The sequence below is a fragment of the Anopheles arabiensis genome, chromosome 2 (assembly GCF_016920715.1).
Source record: "Anopheles arabiensis isolate DONGOLA chromosome 2, AaraD3, whole genome shotgun sequence".
Lineage (NCBI taxonomy): Eukaryota > Metazoa > Arthropoda > Insecta > Diptera > Culicidae > Anopheles > Anopheles arabiensis.
Window position 1 is genome coordinate 4,964,549 of NC_053517.1, and position 22,605 is coordinate 4,987,153.

Here is a 22,605-nt window from a genome sequence, read left to right on the forward strand (position 1 = left end):
CTTTTCTCAGTAGATTTATGTTAATTAGCATTATTAAAAGGTTGTTTACTCCAACATGTGAAGTTGTAACTTTCCGTGCATTAATGTTTTCGAGAAGGAGGATATGGATTATTCCGCTTTATGTGAAACTGTGCAACACACGTGTTTTGGTGGATAGAGTCATCTAAATGATGTATGGAAAAACTTCTTAATTTTAGTGCAAAAGAAGAACTCCCTGAACAACGGAAAAAAACGCTAGAAACACAACAATACTTATCTGACCGTTATTTGACGCCTCGCGGCCCACCGTCTAGAACTGTCAAATTTTGCTCGACGGGAAGCCGGGCACAGCTGTCAACAGTTTCGTTCCGCTGTGGACATCGCTCCGTGACAGTCAAACAAATTCCGCGAAACTCGAAGGATCACGACGGTGCGACGGGGTTCTGCGCGCTCGACCGTCGTCCGCTGTATTCTCCAGCCCAAACAGGCATTAGTCTTGCTCCGCGTAGTCCGCGTTTCTTTCCCAGCGAAATCACGCTTACACGTTTGTTCTATTCATTGCGTATAGAGTGTTATTGTGCGTGCGTTTTCCGCTTGTTGTGGTCGGTGCAGAAAGTCCCAGAAATAGCACTTTCGTCTCTCGGACACTGTGTAATTGTGTGTATGTTTGTGCGTGTGCGTGTGAAACAAAAGCAAAACAAAGCATCGGGTCTGTGTTTGGTGTTGTTTTGTTCGCCAGCAGCTTCACCAGCCCTAGTAGCTGTGTGTGAAGGGGGTTCGTCAGCGAAGGCAGCAGAATCTCCTTCTTGGAACAGCCCCCAAATTACACACATCTTAACTGAGCGAAGGCCAAATGGTGGTTTCTACGCGCGGGGCAAACCACCACTACGTTTGACGCAACCCTTGGGACGGGGCGATGCGAGGATGCGAGTCCGAATTTGGCATTAAATAACAATCGAAAATTGAGAAACCAATTAGAAAGAGAGAGATAGAGGGATGGAAACGAAAGCATGATAAATGCTGGGTAAACCATTCGGGGGTTGTGAATTTCGATGGGTCGGTGAGAAATCGGTGCCCTTTTCTTCACACACTAGACTAGACGCACCACGATGCAATCGACACGATGTTACTGTTGTGGTAAACAACGACGCGCACGGTAGGAAGCAGGAGGAGCAGTGGGGTCTATTAAGAACGAGGGAGTTTGCGGGTGGTGGTGTGGACATCGATCGCGTGTGTTCCAAAGGTGCAGCAGTGTTGTTCCAGCGTATCCTACGTGTAAGTGTGTGTGTCAGTGCATGTGTATGTGTGTGCAGCGTAGTTAGTGCAGTTTGTTTGCGGCTTGAAGGTCACTTCGGGGAAGCATAGAAAGCATAAAACAGCCCCCCAGCAGGCCGTGACGTGAAGAACACAAACCAAAAACACGGCAGCGAAGAACGCAGAGTGTGCGGAGGAGCTCTGACATAACAGCGGTGCGATTGTGTGTATGTGTGGGGCGAGGAGGCTCGCCGGATAGTGTTGTGAGTTCATCGACTGGTCGGGTTTGTGTCCCCCGGTCCAAAGGGTGGTGTGTACGCGGTGCTGTTGTGTACTGTGTATCCAATTGTGTGTTGGCTTCCAATCATATCATTATCACCTCGTTGAGCACGTTTGCCGCCCTCCCCGCGCTCGCGTGTGTGTGTGTTAATGGGGTTTGTGGGGAGCTTCCGTGCGAGAGGGAAAGTGAAGACATAATACTAATCCGTGCGGCGTAAAGTGACTCACATATCAACCCACCCACCCCCACGAACGAGATAAATAAAGAGCACACACACACACACACACTAAAGAACGGCGCGACAACATAACACACTATCCCACCACACACCACACTGGCCGTGCAAATGAAGAAGGTAATGATCCCTTCGTTGGATATGAAAAAGAGCATTTCCGTGAAGGTAGATAGTGATCTGACTTTGCTGCTGTCCAGTGGAGTGTACGAAATCAAGAAGATGGAGCCCCGCTGGAGGCTCCGGCGCCCGATCATCGTCGTCTGTCTGTTTCTCGCCATCGCCGGCATCATCGGCTTTGGCTACTACTGTCCGGATCAGGTAAGCAAGCCACAGGGAGAGAGGGGGGGGGCCTTATTTGGGGGATAATTTAGTGTTTTTTTTTCTCTCTCTTTAATTTTAAGGCACTTTTTGGAATTGGATTTGTAAGTGATCCTTCCAGTCGAAAGGGAGACTTTGAACGAATTTAGACGAATGTTAGACCATTGCGACGTTGATGAACTCCTCCACCCTAGAAGGGTCAGTAGCGGAAGGTTTTCTGGTGGCGAAGAACGAAACAAGCTGCAAGCTATTTTAAAGTAGGCGGCGTAATCAAGCAGCGTGATGATGCTCTCCATGGAGACCAAATTGGTCCTCTCTATGTCGGGGGTTGCGATCTTGTCAGGTTTCCTTAATTTTTTGAACCGAATAAGCAGCAGCAATCATCCCGACAGCAATTCCCTTCAACGAGGTGGTGGGTGCGTTCATCAATGGTGGGTAGCGAATGGATAGCTCCCCACACCGCTGGTCCGGATGGACGCTGGGAAAATGAAACGCAGTCGTTGATAAGTTTTTCGGCTGCGGTTTTCCACCGGCCGCTCCAATTTGAGACGGCGCACACATTTTCACGGAAAGCAAGGGAATGAATGTCTTGATTAAAATCATACACCACAACCACCGCTGCTACAGCCGCTTCCCGCCGGCACATCCTTCTTGTGCTTACGCGCTATTTGCCGCTGATTTTTTACTTACCGGGTTCTAATAATACGTAGTTTTCTTCCCAATTTTGCGCTGTTGTTTCTTTTCCAATAAGGAGAGTCCTTTTTTTGGCCTCTAGTTCGGGAAATTATATTCCCGGATTCTTCTCATTGGAAGCATTTGAGCATGTTCGGAACGGCTTGCTCTACGCCGCGAGAGAACGAGCGTACCACAGCGGTTAAGAAGGAAGTAACCCCGGTCCCTGACGTTAGCAGACCGAGCAGCGCGTATCCAATTGTGTTCTGCTCAAGTGGTCTACCACCGGACGGCTTTTTGGGAGTGGGGAGGGTTTGTTCCGGCGGCTTTTTGTACCAGCACCACTCGAAAACCCCAGCAAAGCTGCATGGGAAGCGGCTGTGTGTGTGGTTGTGGTGCGTTCAGGGTCGGGTTTGAGAGACGCAAAACATAGCAAAAGCCAACCCCCTTGCCGGCACTGTTTTGTGTCCGGAGGAAAATGTTGTAAACGGTGCCACTAGAGCGCACTCTAGTGGGGTCCTGCTGCTAGTCCCCGTCCAAAGCTAGAACGGTTGGGACGTTCGAGAATGCGTACTTGCTTCAGAGCGCGCGCGTTGATGTAGGGCAAGTCAGGCGACGTCAGTCGACCTTGCCACATACCAAGGCGTCCTTCGTCCTTTTCGTGGGGTTGATTGATTCCGGTGCTCTTCATCAACCCGCGTGTACCAAGTGGCCACTTCAGCAGGCGGCTGCTGCTGCTGCTGTGCGTGAGTTATGCGCCCAGGCCTGTCCAGAAGAGCTATTGGACGATTTATTTCTTTCATTTTAGCATTCAATCACGAGCATCAGCAGGCTGCCATCAGCAATCAGCTACCGTAGTTTCGCCTGTACAAGAAGACATCCTACACCATCATCCAGGACCTTGAATGTGATCTCATTTGTTGAGCCCGACAGTTCCAATTTCGTTGGACATTTAGAGGGATCGGAGAAGGGGACAACGGGCGCAGGGACTGCCGAATGTCGGAATGTCTCATAAAACGATCAGCTAACCAGAAGCGCTCACCGAACGACAAGCGGAACAGAAAACCGGTGCCATCATCATTCCAAAGGGAAGCATAACATATGTTGTGTGTGTATGTATGCTATTGGACACAGTTCATGTGGCCCGGAGCCGGCATGCCGTGTGGTTTCGGTGGTGTAGCGTTGATTTCATCATTCATGTCCCGCTTTCCCGTCTCCACTGGGGACCACTGGACACGATCTTCTATCGTGGAGCGATGCACAACCGGGCCGGCGACTGGCCTGGTTGACAGTTTGGCTTGACACTAACCGTTCCCATATCAATCATAATTTCGCAATTTTTGGTATCTGTTGTGTGGTGGACCCTGGGGACACCGCGAAGGAAGAAGGAGTGTGTTGAGAAGTGCGAAGAGTAAGCGTGAAGATGCGGATGTCTTCTATCACCGGACACTGGTGGGAACCACCGAAAGAGAGAGCTAGCCGCTGTTCCGATGGAATGGGATCGAAGGTCTGGTTGGTGTGTGTGCCATATCTCTCGTTAAGTGTTCCATCGTATGCCATTTGGGACGGCTCAGCGCAACATGTACCATTAAAACCCTGTGCTGTTGTAGCACGCCATCAACATTCTCACGATAGAATTAGAAAAGATGCTTCCAACTCGCACACACCGCTCTAATCAGACGGCCATCTCCATCACCTCGAGTTGATTAGCATTCGCTGGTCGTAAGCAACGAGAAAGAGTTGATGTACTTTTAAGACGTTCTGCTGCGAAGCTGGCGGACGTGCTTCTGCTCTGAAGATGCTCCGCACAGCCGGGTCAGATTGGTTGCAATAGTTAGAAGTTAGGTCGCTCATCTCGCTTGCCTGCCAGGGGAGAAGAAGAAGAAGAAAAAAGCCACCCTAAAATACCGAAACTTTCCGCTCGTTCATGCTAACGATGTTTTGATAAAGTTCCTTCAGCCCGAGCCGGAGTTTTCGGTGTGATGAGAAGTTTGTAGTTTACGTTTACTAAAGCGGGCAAGTAGGGCATTGAGGAGAGGATGGTGGGAATTCGATCGCTGCTGCTGTTGCTGCTGCTGCACCAGACAAAATCGTCAAATGTGTCAACAGATGGTGCTCCACTACTGCTGCTACTGCTGCTGCTGCTGGACCGCGCTGTCACGTGTTTTACGTGTCAGTAAACTTTCCACCCCGAAGACGATGAAGTTCCTTCCTTCTTCCCCCCTCGAGTGAGATCGGATGATGTAATTTCTGGAAGGCGATTCTTCTTCGTATCACCCTTCAGTGGGCAAAAAGTTGTTGGGCCAAAGTTGTTCGTGAAACCTTTTGCATCATAAATTATCGCACCCAAAGGACCATGTGGGGGACTGCTTTTTTTGTTTTTTAGTTCTTTTTTTTATTAGCAAAGATTTCTATTCATGTTTGGCGCTATGTGGAAAAGTTTGGAGAGGGAAAGAGAGAACAGATACACAGGATAAAAAAAAGTCCTCCTTGGTCCCCACTATGATTCGAAGGTCTTCTCCTTTTTTATTGGAACTGTAGCCGCCAGCACGTTTTTTCCGTTCCCGTGCGCACTGGCTCTAAAGGTGGGGTTGGAAGCCTTTTTTGCCATTTCTTTGTCGTTCATCCAGCGGGAGATTGTGTGACTGGGGCGGAAGATTACACTACTGCCATCTCAAGACGACGGCTGCGGAGGATTCTTAAAACAAAATCCAATAATGAGCTAGTGGGGAATTGCTTTCTCCCGTTTTCGTGGAATCCGCTCCACGTCTCTTTGTGTGCGCCGGTTTCTTTCTGCTATGGGGCCCCTGCCTGGCTATCAGTCAATGGCCAGCCGGTTAGCGATTAATCTTGGCCCTTGCGGAGAGGGGAACAGTACCAGAAGCGGGGGGTCGGGCTGCTCTGAGCCGTTTCAATTAGAGAGCAAATATAAACATTAAGATTACGCGTAGTCACACAGCCACTGTACGTGTGCCGGAACACTCTGATGGGGCACAGCTTACGAAGTTGGTGGTGGCCCCCGGGTGACGGCGGTGTGCTGTTTGCTCTATCTGCTATCTACTCTGCTGTGTGTGTTTGTATGTACTTAACCCATTCTTTCGCACCCACGAAAGCGCAAGTGTATTTTCTTCCTTAAGTAAACTCTCCCCACCTTTTCCTTTTTGGCACTCACTCACTTGCCCCCATCGGGAATCGTAAATTGTTTTCCTGCCCTTCTCCTTCTCCACCCTATACCGACACCCCCAGAACACAATCAAACACTATTTACTTGCGCGTCCACAGTTTTCTAATGCTTTTGTTTTTCTCTGATTTGCTCTTCTTCCCCAGGTGTGTGCGCTTTCGCGCCGGGAAGTAACCTCGTCGGTGGGGCTCGTCGGCGGAGGCATGGCGAGCGGCAGTTCCGGCGGCGGCGGCCTGACCGAGCTGACGGCCGGCTACGAGCACGATAACCTCGGCAAACCGGTCCAGCAGAATCTGCTGGCCAATCCGGGGCTCAGCTACGAGGAGGTGCTGAACGATGACTTCCAGTTCGACATGAACGCGCACGACGTGATGGTGTTTCTGCACATCCAGAAAACGGGCGGCACCTCCTTCGGCAAACATTTGGTGCGCGATCTCGACCTCAAGGTAAGCACTGGTGGAGGAGCATTCATTGTCACGTTTGCTGTTCGCTCTGGTGGTGAAAGATACGAATTTAAGGTTGCGAATCCTCTCCCGTGTGGGGGGATGGGATTATTTCAAACAGCTTTGTGTATTGTATTTCAACGAGAAAACAGCATCAGCAACCAACCGTTCCAAAAAAGGAAGCAACTTCCTCCTTGGTGAATGCTTTTTTTGGTTTCCCTTTTTGGAGTCTAGTCGTCCCCTTTTTGTTCTCTCGGTGTAGCACAGCAAAAGAGGAATTAAAGAACCGTGCACCGCTGCCGCTGCTGCACCTGAGAGCGCGCGTGGAAAGGTGGTTGAGTCGCGCTTCTGAAGTACTGCTGAAAAATTGAAACGAAACGTAACGGAACGAAACACTGCCACTGTGTCCTCCCCCGTGGAATGCCGTTTTTCCTTGTGTGCTGTGCTGTTTTCCACACGGTGCTCCCTTTCTTTTCCCCCTTTTTGTCTGTCTTACGAAGATACGCTCTTGACACTCTTTCATCTGCTGCCTGCTCGAGAGAGGGCCGCTGCGCCAGGAGTGTGTATCCTGTTTCCGTAAATTCAGCAAAATCTCTGATTGGTCGTAAACGGACAGGGCCCCTGTGTTCTGGACCGAAGGCTGGCATGGAAGGTGGATGGAATTCGTATTCGTAAGAGTGTTGTACCCCCGCCCGCCCGCACAACAGTACCTTTCTAATGATTTCGTTGGATATTTGTTTCCAGTTTTCTAGCTCGCCTTGCGCTGCTGGATGATGTTCTTTCCCGATTTTTTTTCTGCTTTCTGTGCTGCTGCTGCTGCTGTGGATGCTGTAGATCGAGGTTCAGGTGGACCGTGTGTACCTACGCTACTACTGACCAGTTAGTGCAGTTGTGTTGTGTCGCTGTCAGCACTAATTCATACGAGTGTTGTTGTGTCCACCTGGTGCTCACCGTTCTCTAGCAACAAACTCCAAGCACTCGATTGCATCGGTTGCATATTGCCTGCTCGCGCAAGAAGAGGCAGAGAGAAGAGCCCAACCCCCCCTGTGTGTGCGGGATAAAAGAAAGGAGAATTATCCTGCCACGAGAAGCGGTAGGAGGTATCCGCTCAACCGAAGTGATTTATGTTACACACTCGCCCCACAACAAAGAGCTGTGCAGAAGATAAAATGGGAGTCGGTTGGTGAAGTAGAATTTTTGGCAAATTAGAAATCCGTTTTTCCCTCGATTTGGTTGGCTCCGTTGGTTCGAGCCGGATGGGTTTTTGGTGGCTTATCTCCCCGGATTCGTTTGGAGTTGGAGTTGCATTGGAGCATCGTGAGTCCTTAGTCCGATGTTGGAAAGGTTAAAATGTCACAGCTTTACCTTTATCATTCCAAGAGCTGCTCTGGAGCCACTGAGAAATGTTTCATATCATTACTCACCGGAAGTAAGCATGATTACATCCGATACGGCTCTGGTAGAAAAGGGCAAATAATAGTTGAGAAGGAAATGGATACTTGTTTGTAATGCATTGAGCAGAAATGGCAGAAGAATCGATCACGATCGAGCGTCATAGCACGATTGATTGACAGTCGGGCTTCAGTCGGGCTGTTGACAGGTAGGAATCATCTTTTTCAATATGTTGTGAGTACCTCCTCCTGCCGTTGCTTGTGATAGAAGGAGCAGCAGCGACCGACGAGGAAATTCAATCTTGAAACAAACGTTGGGTGCGGTTAAATGGGCCGGCTCTTCCGCTTCGACAGCTAGTGACGACGGAATATTACCCATAAAACGTTGTGGATTAAACAGCAGGAAACATAAAAACAGACCCAGCGTCATCATCACCCCGAAGGTGTATTGTGTGCGTGTGTGTGTGTGCCTATTAGGTTGTGTCATTTAATGTGCGTTACTTCCTGCCCGCTTTACGATAGAACGATGCGTGGGGGATATAGTACGAGCGCGCGATGTTGGGATGGATGATTTAGCTGCTGCGGATGGTGGCGGATGGCCAGACTTCGCTAACTTCTGGAGATTAATCCCTACTTGGTGTCAATGTAGCGGACACTTGCCCAAGGTTATAATGGGTCAATTACTTGACTGTGCGCTTGACTCATCAGACGGTATTAAAACTAAATTGTCGCCCTGTGCCTCCTCTTGACACCGACGCACGCTTTAATCGCGTATCGTTTCGTGGGTCTCTCTCCACCGTAAACGCCGCATTCGGTCCTCCTCCTCCACGTACGTTGACCGATGGAATGGATGGTCTGGCAAAAATCAGCAACAACTTGTCCGACCCCAAACAATGATGGTAGACGACGGCGAACTCCCAGCACTCCCCAGCCAGACGGTGGACCAACGAATCAGGTCCGGTTGTGGTACCGGATATCATTGCCATGAATGTGAGCGCATTGTCTGTCTGGGCTGGGCTGCTGTGGTAATCCGACGGATATATGCACGGTAGTTGTGGTCGGAGAGGAAGAAGGTGGGACACATTTTTTGGGGATTCTTTGGCCAATTTTGTGCCGTTTTGTTGTGGCTGCTTCACGCTTCACGCTACACACAAAAAGGCCGTCCATTCATGTTACGTGGGACGTTGATTAAGAGCGTATGCCGAGGCGACGAGAATGAAGAACAACTGTGCATTGAGCATCCATTGGAGCAAGCAGCATTCTTTGTTGTGGTGCAGAGGATGTGTCCCGGGGACCGTGCGTTGACCACCGTTTTAGCAAACGCGTGTTGTTTTGGCTGCGAACTTCCTCGGCCAGTGAAAATGCGCGTAAATTATGTGCTTTATGGTGTAATGCGCGGGTGATGTAAAGAGCGCGCTTTTTCGTCCATTCCTTCCTGTTGTCTCCCTTCGTGTCCCTGCAACGTTGAAGTGTTGCGAGACACAACAACAGTACAAACGCGCTGCTGATATGTGCGAGGCAGCAATCGTGTCGTTGCTGGTGGTCTCATGGGGAAGAAGACGCCTGGCATTCCTTTTCTCATGAGACCGTTTTTCTCATTCCCCTCTCGTCGAGATTTTATAGCCAGTCTAACAGAGCCTGGTTGTGTTTGTGGGAACTGATGGACCAGTCGGGGACAGCAGCAGCAGCAGGATGGATGGGTGGGTGGTTTGTTTGGTCAACCTTAAATGGCAGCGGATTGACACACGCGCTTCTTCGTTCGATCGGGGGTCGTTGGTGTGGCGTAAAGGGACACACAGTGTCAACATAATTCTCTGTCATTCGTGTTCATGTTGTTTATCGAGAACGCACGGCGGCATCGCTTTCCTTTTTTGGTGCGGACGATTGTTGTTGGTGCGCACTAAATTGCTTTCCATTTCTATTGATCTTGTTTATGGGAAAAGTTTTGCGTTTGTTTTGGAGTGTTTTGGAGTTGGCCGGGTTAAGGTACACACACGCAAGAAGAAAGGAAACAGAAGAATTAATTGTGGACAATGTTGTTATTTGTTCAATTTCGTCTGCTCTTGTCCTTGAGAATCAATGCATTACGGCTCTATTTATCCGTCTTTGTTTCATCTATCAGCAGAAATTAACTTGTCATTCTCAGTAAGACACTTTTCCATTGTCCACAAAACCGTCTCCGTCTCAAAAGGTGTGCCCGTTTTGCGGCAAATAGCGTTCCAATCTTATTAGAACGCTCTTTCCTCGATTTACTTCACTGAAGATGAAAATCAAAAAACAAAACAACCAACCCCGTCAATAAAGATTTAACAAGCCCCCAAACGGCCCAAAGCCCCAAAAAGGTCCCAACATCATCACAGCCACAGCCACACAGCCACACAAGCGCCCCTTATGTCGATCGATCCACTTTGTCCGTTTGCATCAATGTCAGAATTAACCTCACCGACGTATCGCAAACGCAATGGCCTGGCACACCACTCTGTGTGTGCGTTGTGCGTACGTTCATTATTTTATTCACGTTGACATTTAAATCAGGAAACGGCCGAAAATCTATTTTTATGGTGTCCCATAAACTCCCGAAACCTGTGGCTTATCCGCAGGCTGGGGCCTGGGGCCGCCGGGCCGCCGAAGCAGTGGTGGATTACAGGTGGTTGGGTGTGTGAGTGAGTCGTTGCCGAGCCCAAGGGAGGCAAAGGTCTGTACGGTAGTCGTGTCAGCAGTTGAGCTCTCTCCCCACCCGATGTAAGACTGGGTTTGGGTGCGTGTGTGTGTGTGTGTGTGTGTGTGTGTGTGTGTGTGTTGCCCCGGTAAGACGCCGCCGCATGCCGAGCTGGCGTCATCGATGTGCCGAAGTCGCTGGGTTTATCGACAGATTGATGCCTGATTACCGACCGACTTGTGACTGGCCTGTGACTACTGGCCTCTGTGACTGGCTGTGTGTTTTTGTGTTGTTTAGGGTTTCTTTCCAACTGTGATTGGCGTTTTGGCGGGAATGGGAATTCTCGGGAAATCTCAGCGTGTGCAACGACGACGACAGGAAGGGTCGACCCGGTGTCTACCACACGCTTCGTTTGGGGTCGTTCTTTCTCCGTCTCTTTCTCCCTTTACTATTTGTGCGTGGAGGGTATTGCTTCGATTTTCGTCGGTGCGTAACGCCAGCCATATTATCGATCTCGGTTCACTTTACTTTGGTTTGGGAAAAACCTATTTTTGGGTATTACGATGCTTTACGTTTCATTTGCTGCGTGTGTGTGTGCTGGCGGCTCTCTGCTCTCTGTGGTCGGGGGCTTCCGGAAATTCAAAGCACGAATCAGCAGCAATGGTGGTTGCCCCTGGGAGAGACTGGCAGCGACGACCCTTCCCTGTTGGTTGTACCTTCCCGATCCCATCGACGAGGGGGTTGGTTAATTCAGAACTCTCACCCTTCTTTTTTGTGTGTGGCCCGACTACTGGCGCCAACCTGTTGGTTTTATTTGGTCGGAATTATTTCCGTTTCGTAATTTGATCGGCAGCGGCGGGGCCAACCAACACCACGTTCCACAGAGGTGTGTGTCGTCTAGATGGACGATGGGGTGAGCGTACGTGTCCGCATTCCATGCCGATTAGCGAACTCCTCTTCCCTGCTGATCGGTCGGTTGGATGGGCCGCATCTCTCTCTCTCTCTGTTTGTGTGATTGGTTTGGCGTGCTTTCATTTTCAACGATTGTAAAGAAATGAATGCTGATTCTGGGGCGACTATGGAGGGTGGAATTGGGTGGGTTGGATAGTACATCTTTCCTTCTTTCCCCCCTCTCGTGAGACTTAAAAAGTGCTGGCGTGTTAGGGCAATCAGAAAGAAGAAAGATTCGTGTTAGCATTTTAATGACAACGGTTTTCCTCCGTCCGTTTGAGTGTGCCTTAAGCAATTTATTTGGTTTCAAACATCTTTCCAGCACATTCAAAAACAGGCCCTACAAAAAAGACTAAAATGTACATAAATATTGGGCGAGGATAAATCATTCTGCTTTTGAGAAAAGAGAAACCATTTCCTCCCGCGTTCGCTCCATTGAAGTCATTCGCATTCGTTTGAAGATGGGCTCTAGGCCCCGTCTTCTCTTTGGCGAGGCTGCTGGACGCCCAAAATAAGGCAGGACAGGACAGGCCCATTAGGATGAAGAATAGTTATTGTTTGGGGGCAGTTTCAAAAACCGTGCAACAAGAAGACGCGGCCCCGTGACAGTCTGTGAGTCAGTTCTAATCCGTCCCTCCTGTGCCTACCTCTGAGTAGCGTATATTGTGTACAAAATTTGCACAAGGTGAAATATTTCCCCCCGGTTTTTTGGGTGTGAGTTGGGGCGAGTAAACGATTATGCCTTCTGGACTGGAAAGGGAAGGAATGGAAAGCTTCAAAGATATTGCAGTACAAAAATGGCTTTCACCTTTACGGGAAAACGGCAGCAGAAGAAGGAAGATATAAGAGGATGCTGATGCTGGGAAGGTGGAGGGATTGTTTATTGTTGTACCGGGAGAAGAACAGGAGGAGAAGCGCACGGGGGATCGTAATTCATTGCTAGAGCTTGGTTTTGTTGTAAATTTGATCGCGTGACATTCAATAAAAACGAAGAACAGTGCCCCGCTTCTGGTGGAGGAGAAATGATGGTTACGATGCTGGGGCCGTAAGATATATTGAGGCGGGCTTGGCTGGCTATCTTCAGCGATATCATTTCTGCAAAAGCATCAATTTGTTACATCGCTTTGAATACTTTAACAGCTAAAGGAAGTAAATGTATTCGTCTAATGATGCTCCTGTAACGCTCCTTCTCTGTCAGAACAAGCCAAGGGCAATTCTCGAGTTGCCAAAGCAATAACATACATGCCTCATAAACAATTTCGGTTGGTTTTCATGTGCCGCATGGTCTTCCAAAAAGTGTATAAATTGAAATGATTTTATTTACACCATGAACGCGCTTCTGCTTTACAATCAAAAGCGCTCATCGACTGCTAAACAATATGACGTACGTACGTGTGCTTTTATGCGCATCTCGTGTAAATCACTTTTCATACACGCTCTTTTACACACTTTGTTTATGATGGCTATTAATCGGAAATTGATGTAAAAGGCAGCGAATGATGATCAATAAACGATCCTTACTTGGCTGGTGGGAAAAGCATCGTCTTCATCACCATTTCAGTGGCGTCAGGAAAGGGAAGCATATTGTCTTTGTGGCCACATCTTTCCATCACCATGTCTCTCGTGTGAAACCGACACTGAATCGAACTTCTTCTTATGGTTGAGCGGAAAAGGGGGGCCCCATACTGTGTGACGGTGGTGGTCTGCCATTGATTGGCCAAGACATTTCAATTGTCGGACAACTGAAAAGAAGAAAAAACACTCTACCTTTCAGTGCTGCGAAAGGAAGACAGACTGCTGCTACTGTGTGTTCCGGCTTGGGGTGGTGATGGAAAGAAAATTCTCCATCAAAAAGAATTTCTCGCAAGGCGCATTTATTGTATTTGTTTTGTGTTTGAATGTGTGTGTGTGTGTGTGTGTGTGTGTGTGTGTGTGTGTGTGTGTGCCCCTGACTGCTCAATCGAATTCCACATTTTTCGCCATGATGTGTGAGTGTTGTTACAGCATTTCCATTTCAGCGAAGTTTCGGAACCACACACCAACACCACCATCACAACTCCGTTCCAGCGGAACGTTTTCTTATTGTGTTGTTGCTGCTACTTTCCTCCACCCCCCTTTCCCTCCTCCTCTTCCATGCGCACCACATCGTAAGAATGTGAAACATAAACACTTTCTCCCTTGGCGCAGTTTGGCTATAAAACATTATTAAACTGTTAGCACCTTCAGCGCGCGCGCCGGCTTACGGGACGGGGCAGTGTGGAAGTGGTGGCAGCTTGAAAATGGTTTTGAAATACGCTTTTTTAGCATCTACAAACGGTTGTAGAGCTGCTGCTTTTGGCCTCCAGAAGCGCAACGAACTCGCTGACAGCTCACAAATGATCTTCGTCCGCTTTTGGAGGTGGCGGTGGTGGTCGCTGTAAAAAGGGGAAACTTTTCCCAATGCCCCTGCAACAAGTTGCATATGTAGCCAGGGTCTCTGTGCCGGCGGCTCACGGGTTTGGGGGAATCGTGTTGATGGGAATATTAGGGAATTCTTTCAATGATTGCAGTACAGAAAGCATGCGAAATATATCAACTGTCACTGAAACGGAAATGGAAGTTCCTTTGCGAAGGAAAAACCAGAACTCATGCTGCATCGATCCTTTGCCAGCATAAGGAGAGAGGGAAAGGAGAAAGGGGAGGGGGAGTACCAACGGTTAAATTGAAAACTATCACATCTTGCACAGTGACGGCGAGACCACGGCGGTGCACTGCTGCGCTCGTTTCGTTTCCATTTTCATTCACATTCAATTTTTGCTTTTTCTCGTGTGTGCTTTTTTTAGGTATCAAGTCGGAATGAAAAATGGCCAAAATCACTTATACACACCGCTCCTTACCACTCCTCGGTCCCTGGGAATTTGGTTCGATTTTTCGGGAGGGTAAAGACCCGTGAAAGACGGCTTCAAACACACCGTTCAGTTCCGAGTGGCCCCGCCGCGCGGCAGTTGTCGTTTCAAAGCGAGGGAAAAAGCACTCCAAACACACACACCACAGCACCCGGCACGGATGGACGGCATGGTGTTCTCGGTCGTAGTAGTGTAGTGGCTCATAAAACTGTTGACGGAATAGAATCGCGCGAACAGAACATGTTCGGTTAACTGTTTTTTGCGCAGGAGGAAAGGGAGAGAAGGACCCCGGCGCCCCCGGCCGCGGACCATAGACGCGCACGTTTCGCCCACACGGCCAGCCAGCCGGTTCGACGGTTTTGCAATGCAGCGGAGATTTTTTTGTTTCGGTCGTCGGTCGTCTCGTCGAGTCAGCGCATATGGCGCTACAACTGCCGGCAAAGGGGGAGGAGAGCACATGGCGCGCACAGTTGAATTTTGTGTTCATGAATGGAGCTGGCAGCAGCATACCGACGACGCCGGACGATTATTCTTGCCGGTAGACTCACTGGTAGCAGAAGAAGAAGGAGGTGGTGGAGGAGGAGGACGGCGAACGAATCGATCATTTTTAGTGCAAGCTAGCAGCAATTACTAGCGCGATCACGTTTCGATGCAAATGCCTCAAATAGACGGGTGGGGCCGGTACAGTGCCGGTTCTCCCCCATTGGGGATGGGTTAAAGGAGGCATTTGGTTCCACCCGTGAGAGTTTATTAACAGAGCAACATTTTTGGGAATAGTTTGATGTTTGAAAATCTGTACCATGAAACCAGGAACGCGCGCTTCATCGGAAGCCATGACGTCATCGTCAGAGCACCACACACTGGCAATGAAATGGCGATAGCCGCCCGGAACGGAATCCAATATCTGTTCCTCCATACTACCCGCTCGGTGGCAATGATGAAATGGCGCTGTTTTGAGCCCCGAAAATCCTTGTTCTAACCGATGTCGCCTAGCATGTCCGACAAGTTGTAGCCGACTGGTGGCGCGCGATTGCGATGCTTTTATGTTTAAAATACTCGTTACCATCGTCACCGTATCTACGCTTATCGTCCTTTCCGTCCTCATGTGTGACAGTGTGCTCTGAAATGTGTTCATCATCATACGCCGGCTTTCCTCTCGCACAAACACACACATGACAATGCACTATTTTTCGGCTCTTTTAGGGCGGCTTTAGTTGGTGTTATTTTAATGCGATTATATATTGCTTCTCCCTTTAGGAAAAAAACGGACAAAAAGCGCCACAGCTCATACCCGTACTGTGTAGTGAATAATTAAAACGCACACAGCTGAGCCGAACTGGTTGGTTGGTTGGTTGCAATTAGCTATCACTGCTACTGCTACTACCACTACTACTACTACGACTACACCTATTTCGGCTTTGTGTTGGGCCAAAAATAATATCTCGAAATATCCTTCAAGGTGAATAGCACCGGATAGCTGACCTAATTTCGGTTCTATTTTCATAACTTGTTAATTGATTTTATGTTGCACACATGCATGGTGAGCATGGGGAGAGGTTCTTCTGTTGGAGTCATGTGTCCGTGAGGATGATTGTAGCGAAAAGAGCCCCCCTGCTGTCGTTGGGGGCAGTGTGTGGCGCACAGACCTCGCTTTGTGTTGTTTAATTAGATTTCGATTGTAGCCCACTGTGGGATAGCGTGAAAATATTTAAAAAAAATAGTATTACATTGTACAATGTTTAAAGAGAAAAGCATGCAAATGGAACATGCTTTCAATACGCTGAATTATGTTGGGCCCGGTTGGAAAAAGGTGTTAGGTCCCGGCCACTCTAAAGTGTGACGATGTTTCGTAAATCATCTGTTCGTCTGTTCTATTTTTGATGCAATACTCTACGCGAGAAAACCAGTAACAGAGGAGTCCGAAACACGTGCATCTCGTGGTGATGCATCTCGTTGACGGATAGGTTCTAGAAGCTGGATCGGAACGCTCACTCCAAAGAACACACACCGCATCACCTCGTCAACGTTGTGGCAGCCTCTAAACATATCGTTTGCCGTGAAGTTTCGCTCACTCATCGCGCGTGACACAACAGATTAGAGTGAGTTGAGCCAAGAAAATTGGAAGTTTGTTTGTCGCCTCCGGAGGGTAATGTGCTGAGATGATCGTGGTTCGTTCTCCCCGTACTATACTGTAAACTTCCGTTGCCTTGTATGTGTGCACGCTTTCGGGAGGGCGGCGAGCAATATGGAGCAATGTTTTTGGCCGTGTTTCACCACAGCAGGAGGTGGCGGTTGCAGAAAACGATGGATGAATCTCTCGTATGTGTGTGCTTGTGCTTGTGTGTCATATACACACACACATACGCAGCAGGGTGTCCCAGCAGGGAAGCAAGTTCGCCTTGCCGCCGCCGCCTCGTTTAAGCCTAACGATAATTCCGATAAAGCTTGTCAACCTGTTTCTTTCCGGATTTTCTCGAGGCCGGGGGTGAGCACGGGGCGAGAACATCGTTTATTCTTGCGTGTTTTTGTTTGGAGTTGGAATGAAGAAAGTTCTTCCGCTTGCTGCTGTATCTGCCGGTACTCCCCCCTCACCATGGCTGAAAAATCAAGTCAATCTAAATTAACTTTGCTTCGTGTGTTTGCTCGGCAGCTGAAAAGGCAGCAGCATATCATCCCCCCACGGTGCTCCACTAAGCCGCCCCGTGATTTGAGTGACGAAGGAGCACCACAGAAACACACAGACACACGCACAAAGGTGGCCAGCTGGGGACGAAGTTTCGGTGTGTAGTTTCAGTCAAAATTTTAGATTTCAATCTTGAGAACGGGAAGCAACCGCGCCAAGGGTTTGAAGTTTTATCAAAACAACTTCATCTCCCCTCGGCATCTCAAGGCCGGCTGAGAAGGCGCTCTTTGTGTGTGCGTCATCTTGTGCCGGCTCTTCTCCGGTGTGTGTGTGTGTGTTTCTTCCTTTTGCCAAAAGCGCGGCATCTAGAAGAGCTAATTTCTATCCCGCGACGATAAACAGAACCATTTTTTTGTTAACGCTCAGAGGCAGACAAGGGGCAAGATTTCACCTTTCGATAAAGCTACGGTGTGGAGGAGCCGCCATATGTGCCGATCCAAACATTGGGCTGGTTCTGGTGATGACGCGGTTACGCGTGTGTGCGATATCGGTACATCTTCCTTGATTGACGCGCAACGGTTGCGCTCCCGAGAACACCACATCATACGCGCGCGCACGCACTGTCAAGCGTTTCGAGCAGCTTCCTTCTCAACCACAGCTCAGCAGTTGTCATGCTCGTCGTCGTCGTCGTCGTCGTTATGTGTCGTAACCGCTCTCACTGAATGGTGGCTGTGCACGGTGGCCCACCCGATGGTGCACGAAAGCGGCGGATGTTGTCATTTTTAATGTATGTTTCTTTTTCGGAATATTAATTCCATATCGGTAGCATACCTCGGTTCTGGTCACAGGCACCACCACCACTACCACCGGGGCAGAGGAAGCAAGAGGGCCCGAACGACGCTTATCTCCGGATATGTATGTATGTTACGAACCATTGACCCCCGAACCGGTTGAGTTGCCGTAATGTAGCCGTAAGTGCACGGAAAGGGATGCAGAAAACATAAACCCAGGGGGGACCACCCAATGCCGATTGCAACTACTGCCCTTTGCCAAATGGTCCGTGCATTGACTGTGGGTGTGTGTGTGTGTGTGTGCGATTCTGCTTGCATTTTATGATTGCACCCAAGGGGTCATCACCACCACCGCCGTACTTTTGCTTCATGCAGTGCACCACCGGGGGCAGTGCATTGCTCGAATCACTTCTCCTCTGTCCAGCCATTATCTGGTGACTGGCTGGTAGTGTGTAGTGGATGATGTGTGTACCCCGGGTGGATTTGGTTTGTGATAAATCTCTGACATGATGATTTAAACGTTCGGTGCTTGGCATTTGAACGGTTTGAAATGCAATTGCAGTCAGGGGGGAGGATGGTCCCGTAATTGTGCGACGTAAACAAAGCCCCACAGCAGTAAAGTGTGTGCAGCCTTGCTTGTAATGGAAAGCGGAAAGTATGTTCTCTCGCCACCACCACACATATGGCTGGAGGCTGGATCCGTTTTGTTTTGTTTGATGTGCTCTTTCCGTTCCACAGCTTACAGAAGCGGATATGCGTTTTAGATGCGTACCGAGAAATAGTGCAATGAAGCATAAACATTATGATATGCCCACTTGAATGAAAGCGTGCTGCTGTTGCCTGCCGTATGTTGTGTATGGTTTGTTTTCATTGCTCCTATCATAAACGAACCTTTTCCATAAAATCTGTTTCCTGTGCTCCACTGCTGTTGGGCAGTCGAGAATTGGTCATAAATATGCGTTCAATATGTATCTGCTTTTTTCTATGATGCAGCATTGTCCAAGTATTGTTTCCCTTTTCTTCACAACCACCCTCCACACCATTCGTATCGTGCCCGTAAACGTACGTAAACATCTTCTACAATCTTTTCTCTAAAACTCCCAACAACACTGGGTCGGTAGCGTCGTCGGTAGCTGGGTTCCGTGTCTACCGAGGAAAGAAGGGACACCACCATCACACCGAACCGGAACGGCGGGTGCGCAATAAAGCAATGAAATTATGCACTTATTGTTAATTCAAATTTGTTGGTCTGTGTCCGCGGCGGACACGTCCACGAAAAGCGCGGCTTGCGGAGCACTGCGAGAGGAAGGAGCGTACAGTGGAAGAGGCCGAACGGAGATGAATGAATTTAAATAAACTTAAGATCCCCTTGAAACGAAACAACGCGGGAGCGCAGACGGTGCTCTGCTGTCTTGATCGCTCGCTGCTGCAAGCCCAACGCGGTCGCGGCCTTTCTCGGCAAGATATGGTTATGATGATGCACCAGGGATGCACAGATATGGTGGCAGCAGCAGCAGCAGCAGCAATGCTTGGGTTTGCAGGGTAAAATGTAAATAAATGCCCAACATCGGGGTGTTGTATCTTCCAGCCGCTGTCTCGGCGTCGTCGAGGCACTTTGGTACAGACGACGACGATCTTTCACTCACTCTATTTTTAGCCCCGGGTGTATGAATGCAGCAGCGGCAGCAGTATTTGCAAAAGACACCCGCCGTGTGTTCGTTGCTTTCTCGGGTCTCTTTTGTCGGACAGCGAGCATGCATCTTTTGTTTGCAATGCAGCAGCCCAATGCTTCGTGGGGGCAAAAGGAGGTAACCAACCGCCGGTGCAGGCGAAGATAACAAATTCTATCGCCATCGACAACCGCATCCGGCGATCCGGAGAGGGATGGATTGCTTTATGGGTGTTTTGTGCCGCGTTTCGGTTATGGTTGTGGCATTTGTTCGTTGCCTCTTCCCTTTCTTGCTCTCTACCCCGGATCATCCCCGTTTATCGCGATGATCTTTACGATATGTTAACAAGTTTGGAAGATGTAGTTTCCGTTTTTCCCTTCCCTGGGATAGTTAATGGATGGCGTTAGCGATGGATGCATTTTTGTTTAGAAATGTATTCATCTGAGGTTGAGGGAACAGTTGAACAAATCATTCCCTATCATATGAATTTATGAATTCCACAAAATTCAATACAAACTCCTGTTTAGGATTGGTTCATCTTAATATTTGATCATGCTTTATAGAAGTTTCCCATGTAAACAACATTGTAAAGACGCTTCATATTAATATTTAATCTCTGTTCTTCCTTTCTCATCATCTCTCTCTCTCTCTTACTTCCAGCGCCCGTGTACCTGCCAGCGGAAGAAGAAGCGCTGCTACTGCTTCCGACCGCACCGGAACGAAAATTGGCTGTTTTCGCGGTACTCCACCGGCTGGAAGTGTGGTTTGCACGCGGACTGGACCGAGCTGACCGGTTGCGTCGACCAGGAGCTGGACAAGAACGAGGGCGAAACGGCCAAGCGGCGCTACTTCTACATCACGCTGCTGCGCGAACCGATCGCCCGCTACCTGTCCGAGTTCCGGCACGTGCAGCGTGGCGCCACGTGGAAAAACGCTCGCCACTGGTGCCTGGGGCGGCACGCAACGCCCGACGAGCTTCCGCCCTGCTATAATGGTGAGTGCGTGTGTGTTTGTGTGTGAAATTAGTGTGTCCGGAAAGGAGGGAAGTTCAGAAGGTTTGTTTTTAATATAGCTTTCAGTTGGGGCCCTGGCGCTAATGTTCTCTGTACCATTTTAGCTCAAACACATACATTGATCCAACTTGGGAGTGTGCGGCGGGAGTCTTTTTCCGGATGTTTTTGCACTGTTTCTCGCTTTTCGCTGCCTCCCTTGCTGTTCTGAAACGTGCCAGTACGATCGGTGCAAAGCTTAAAGCTGCATGCTGGACGCCGGGTAAAGCCTTGTTGTCTGTCAGGCCCTCCTTCTCCCGATGCCGTATGCGGCCCAACTGGGTGGTGGTGTCGTGTTTGCATCCCTCCCGGATCGGTCGCTCTCCCGGTTCGCATAGTAATGCAGCCAAGGACATTCCAGATGGGACAAACACACTACACACGCCCCGACCCATCCATTTCGACAATTTGTACATCCGCTGCTGCGCTGGTTGTCGGTCGTGCGGCAGACGAAACCCTTCACAGCGCACAGTTGGGGCCGGCGGGAGTCACATCGAACATATTCGCTACTACTACTGTGTTTGTGGATCGTGGCCGTGCCGTGCATTGTAATTAGAAGGACGTGGGGTGAATTTTCAACACGCCGAGAACGGGGCGCCCTTGTCTCGTCTGGCGCATGACTGACTGGTGGGTCCGTGTCGTGTATGTCCTTCGCGCGCTCGGTCCGTGGTTCGGGCCACGGGAAGTCAAGGAAGGCAGGAAAGGACGGAATTGTCTGTTTAAATCTACAAACACGGGTGACTGAGTTTGGGGGAAAAAGAGTTTTGCCCGTTTGTGGCTGTCGTCTGGTGTAGCTGCCAGGCAGTCGCTGGCGAAGGGCGTTGATGGCCGAAGGATCATCATTTGTTGCGCATCGACAACAACCTCCGCAGTCACGACGACGGGATGTGCGGGATGCGCTGGACGTGCCTCGGGATACAATTTGCAGTGTGTAAAGCTTGAAAACCGCCGTAATTGAAACGGAACGAGGTCCGGCCATTTCCTGCGTAAATCCAGCCCTGGGCCACGATGCGCCGCGCAGGGGTGTTGTAAAAATAGTTTTATCGAGCGTGTATGCCATTGTGTGCCATTGCTGCGCTTGTGGGTTTTTAGTCGGGAGAATGTCGTTTGGTGCGTGTCCCGGAGTCCATTAACGCCCAAACTCTTGGCACGTTTGTCGCCCGAGCGAGCGAGATATTTGTGATGTGTCGCAAATGGATGAGCTGGAAAATAGTTGTTACACTAGTAGGTACGTGTGTGGATGGCACGAAGGGTTGGATTAAATATGTGCAAAAACGTTCGCCATGTTGAGATTTGGGATGGATTTGGGCTGCCGTAGCGCTGGGGTAATTAGTATTCCATACTTGTCGAGGAAAAAGATGGTTTCTCTCCCATCTCCCATCCAGCCAACGACGACTGACTTGTGATGCATTTTGCGTTTGGTGTGGCAATCAAAATTCTAGTGACAGGATCAAATCATGGACACACGCCCCAGCCAACAGTTGGGATTGGGATTCGCGATTTGCATTGTTCTGAGTTGCAACATTAATTCCGAAAATAGACAGCAGCAAACAAAGAGCGATTTGAGTTGAGGAAAAGAACAAAAAAAAAAGATGAAACACTAACACCACGGCCTTGTGTGTTTGTCATCTGTTGCTGCAAACAAGCGGCCGGTTTTATTAGCCATCCCAAAATTTCAAACGAAATAATCAATTCGGGGCACGTGTTAGACATCAAAATTAGCTGTGGACGGTTTGGAACTCTGAATAATTCGCGAATGAGTCTGCTGCGTGTGGCATACGGGGGGAGGGGGGATCAATGCTATCTCAGTTCCTGCAGCTGCATTGAATAACATCGATCGATTAATCCTATCAGCGTTTGTATGCAGCTGCATACTTTCTTTCTTTCTTGCTTTTTCGCTTAATCATAAAGTGGGGTGTAGCGTGTTAAATTGTGTTCAGTGAATTAAAAACAAACTGAACATTGTGCCCATAGGATCATCCGGTGGTACGCGCGGATTGCCGCTCAGAAGAAATGTTTGCATTTAATCAAGCGAGTGTTTTAGTTTGTATGCAGTGCTGTTGATTTTTTTGTGTTTTGTTTTTCAATCAACACCACACCACTCATTCAGGCGTCATTGATGATGCTGTTTGATTAACGAGAAACCGGAGAATTTCAAATATTGAATCATTTTATTCGCACATCAAATGAATATGACGATGGTGTGATGGTGGTGGATCCCCGT

General features: G+C 49.1%; 1 protein-coding gene across 1 annotated transcript in view; it reads left to right on the top strand.

Annotated features, from left to right (window-relative positions):
- The first annotated feature begins 215 nt into the window (after window positions 1-215).
- The window catches only part of LOC120898283 (heparan-sulfate 6-O-sulfotransferase 1), a 50,035-nt gene continuing 27,645 nt past the window's right edge, over window positions 216-22,605 (top strand). Inside the window, exons 1-3 of the mRNA XM_040303916.1 lie at window positions 216-2,066; window positions 6,066-6,365; window positions 19,993-20,326. Coding sequence (XP_040159850.1) covers window positions 1,860-2,066; window positions 6,066-6,365; window positions 19,993-20,326 — 841 coding nt within the window. The 5' untranslated portion in view covers window positions 216-1,859. The remainder of the gene's footprint in view (window positions 2,067-6,065; window positions 6,366-19,992; window positions 20,327-22,605) is intronic.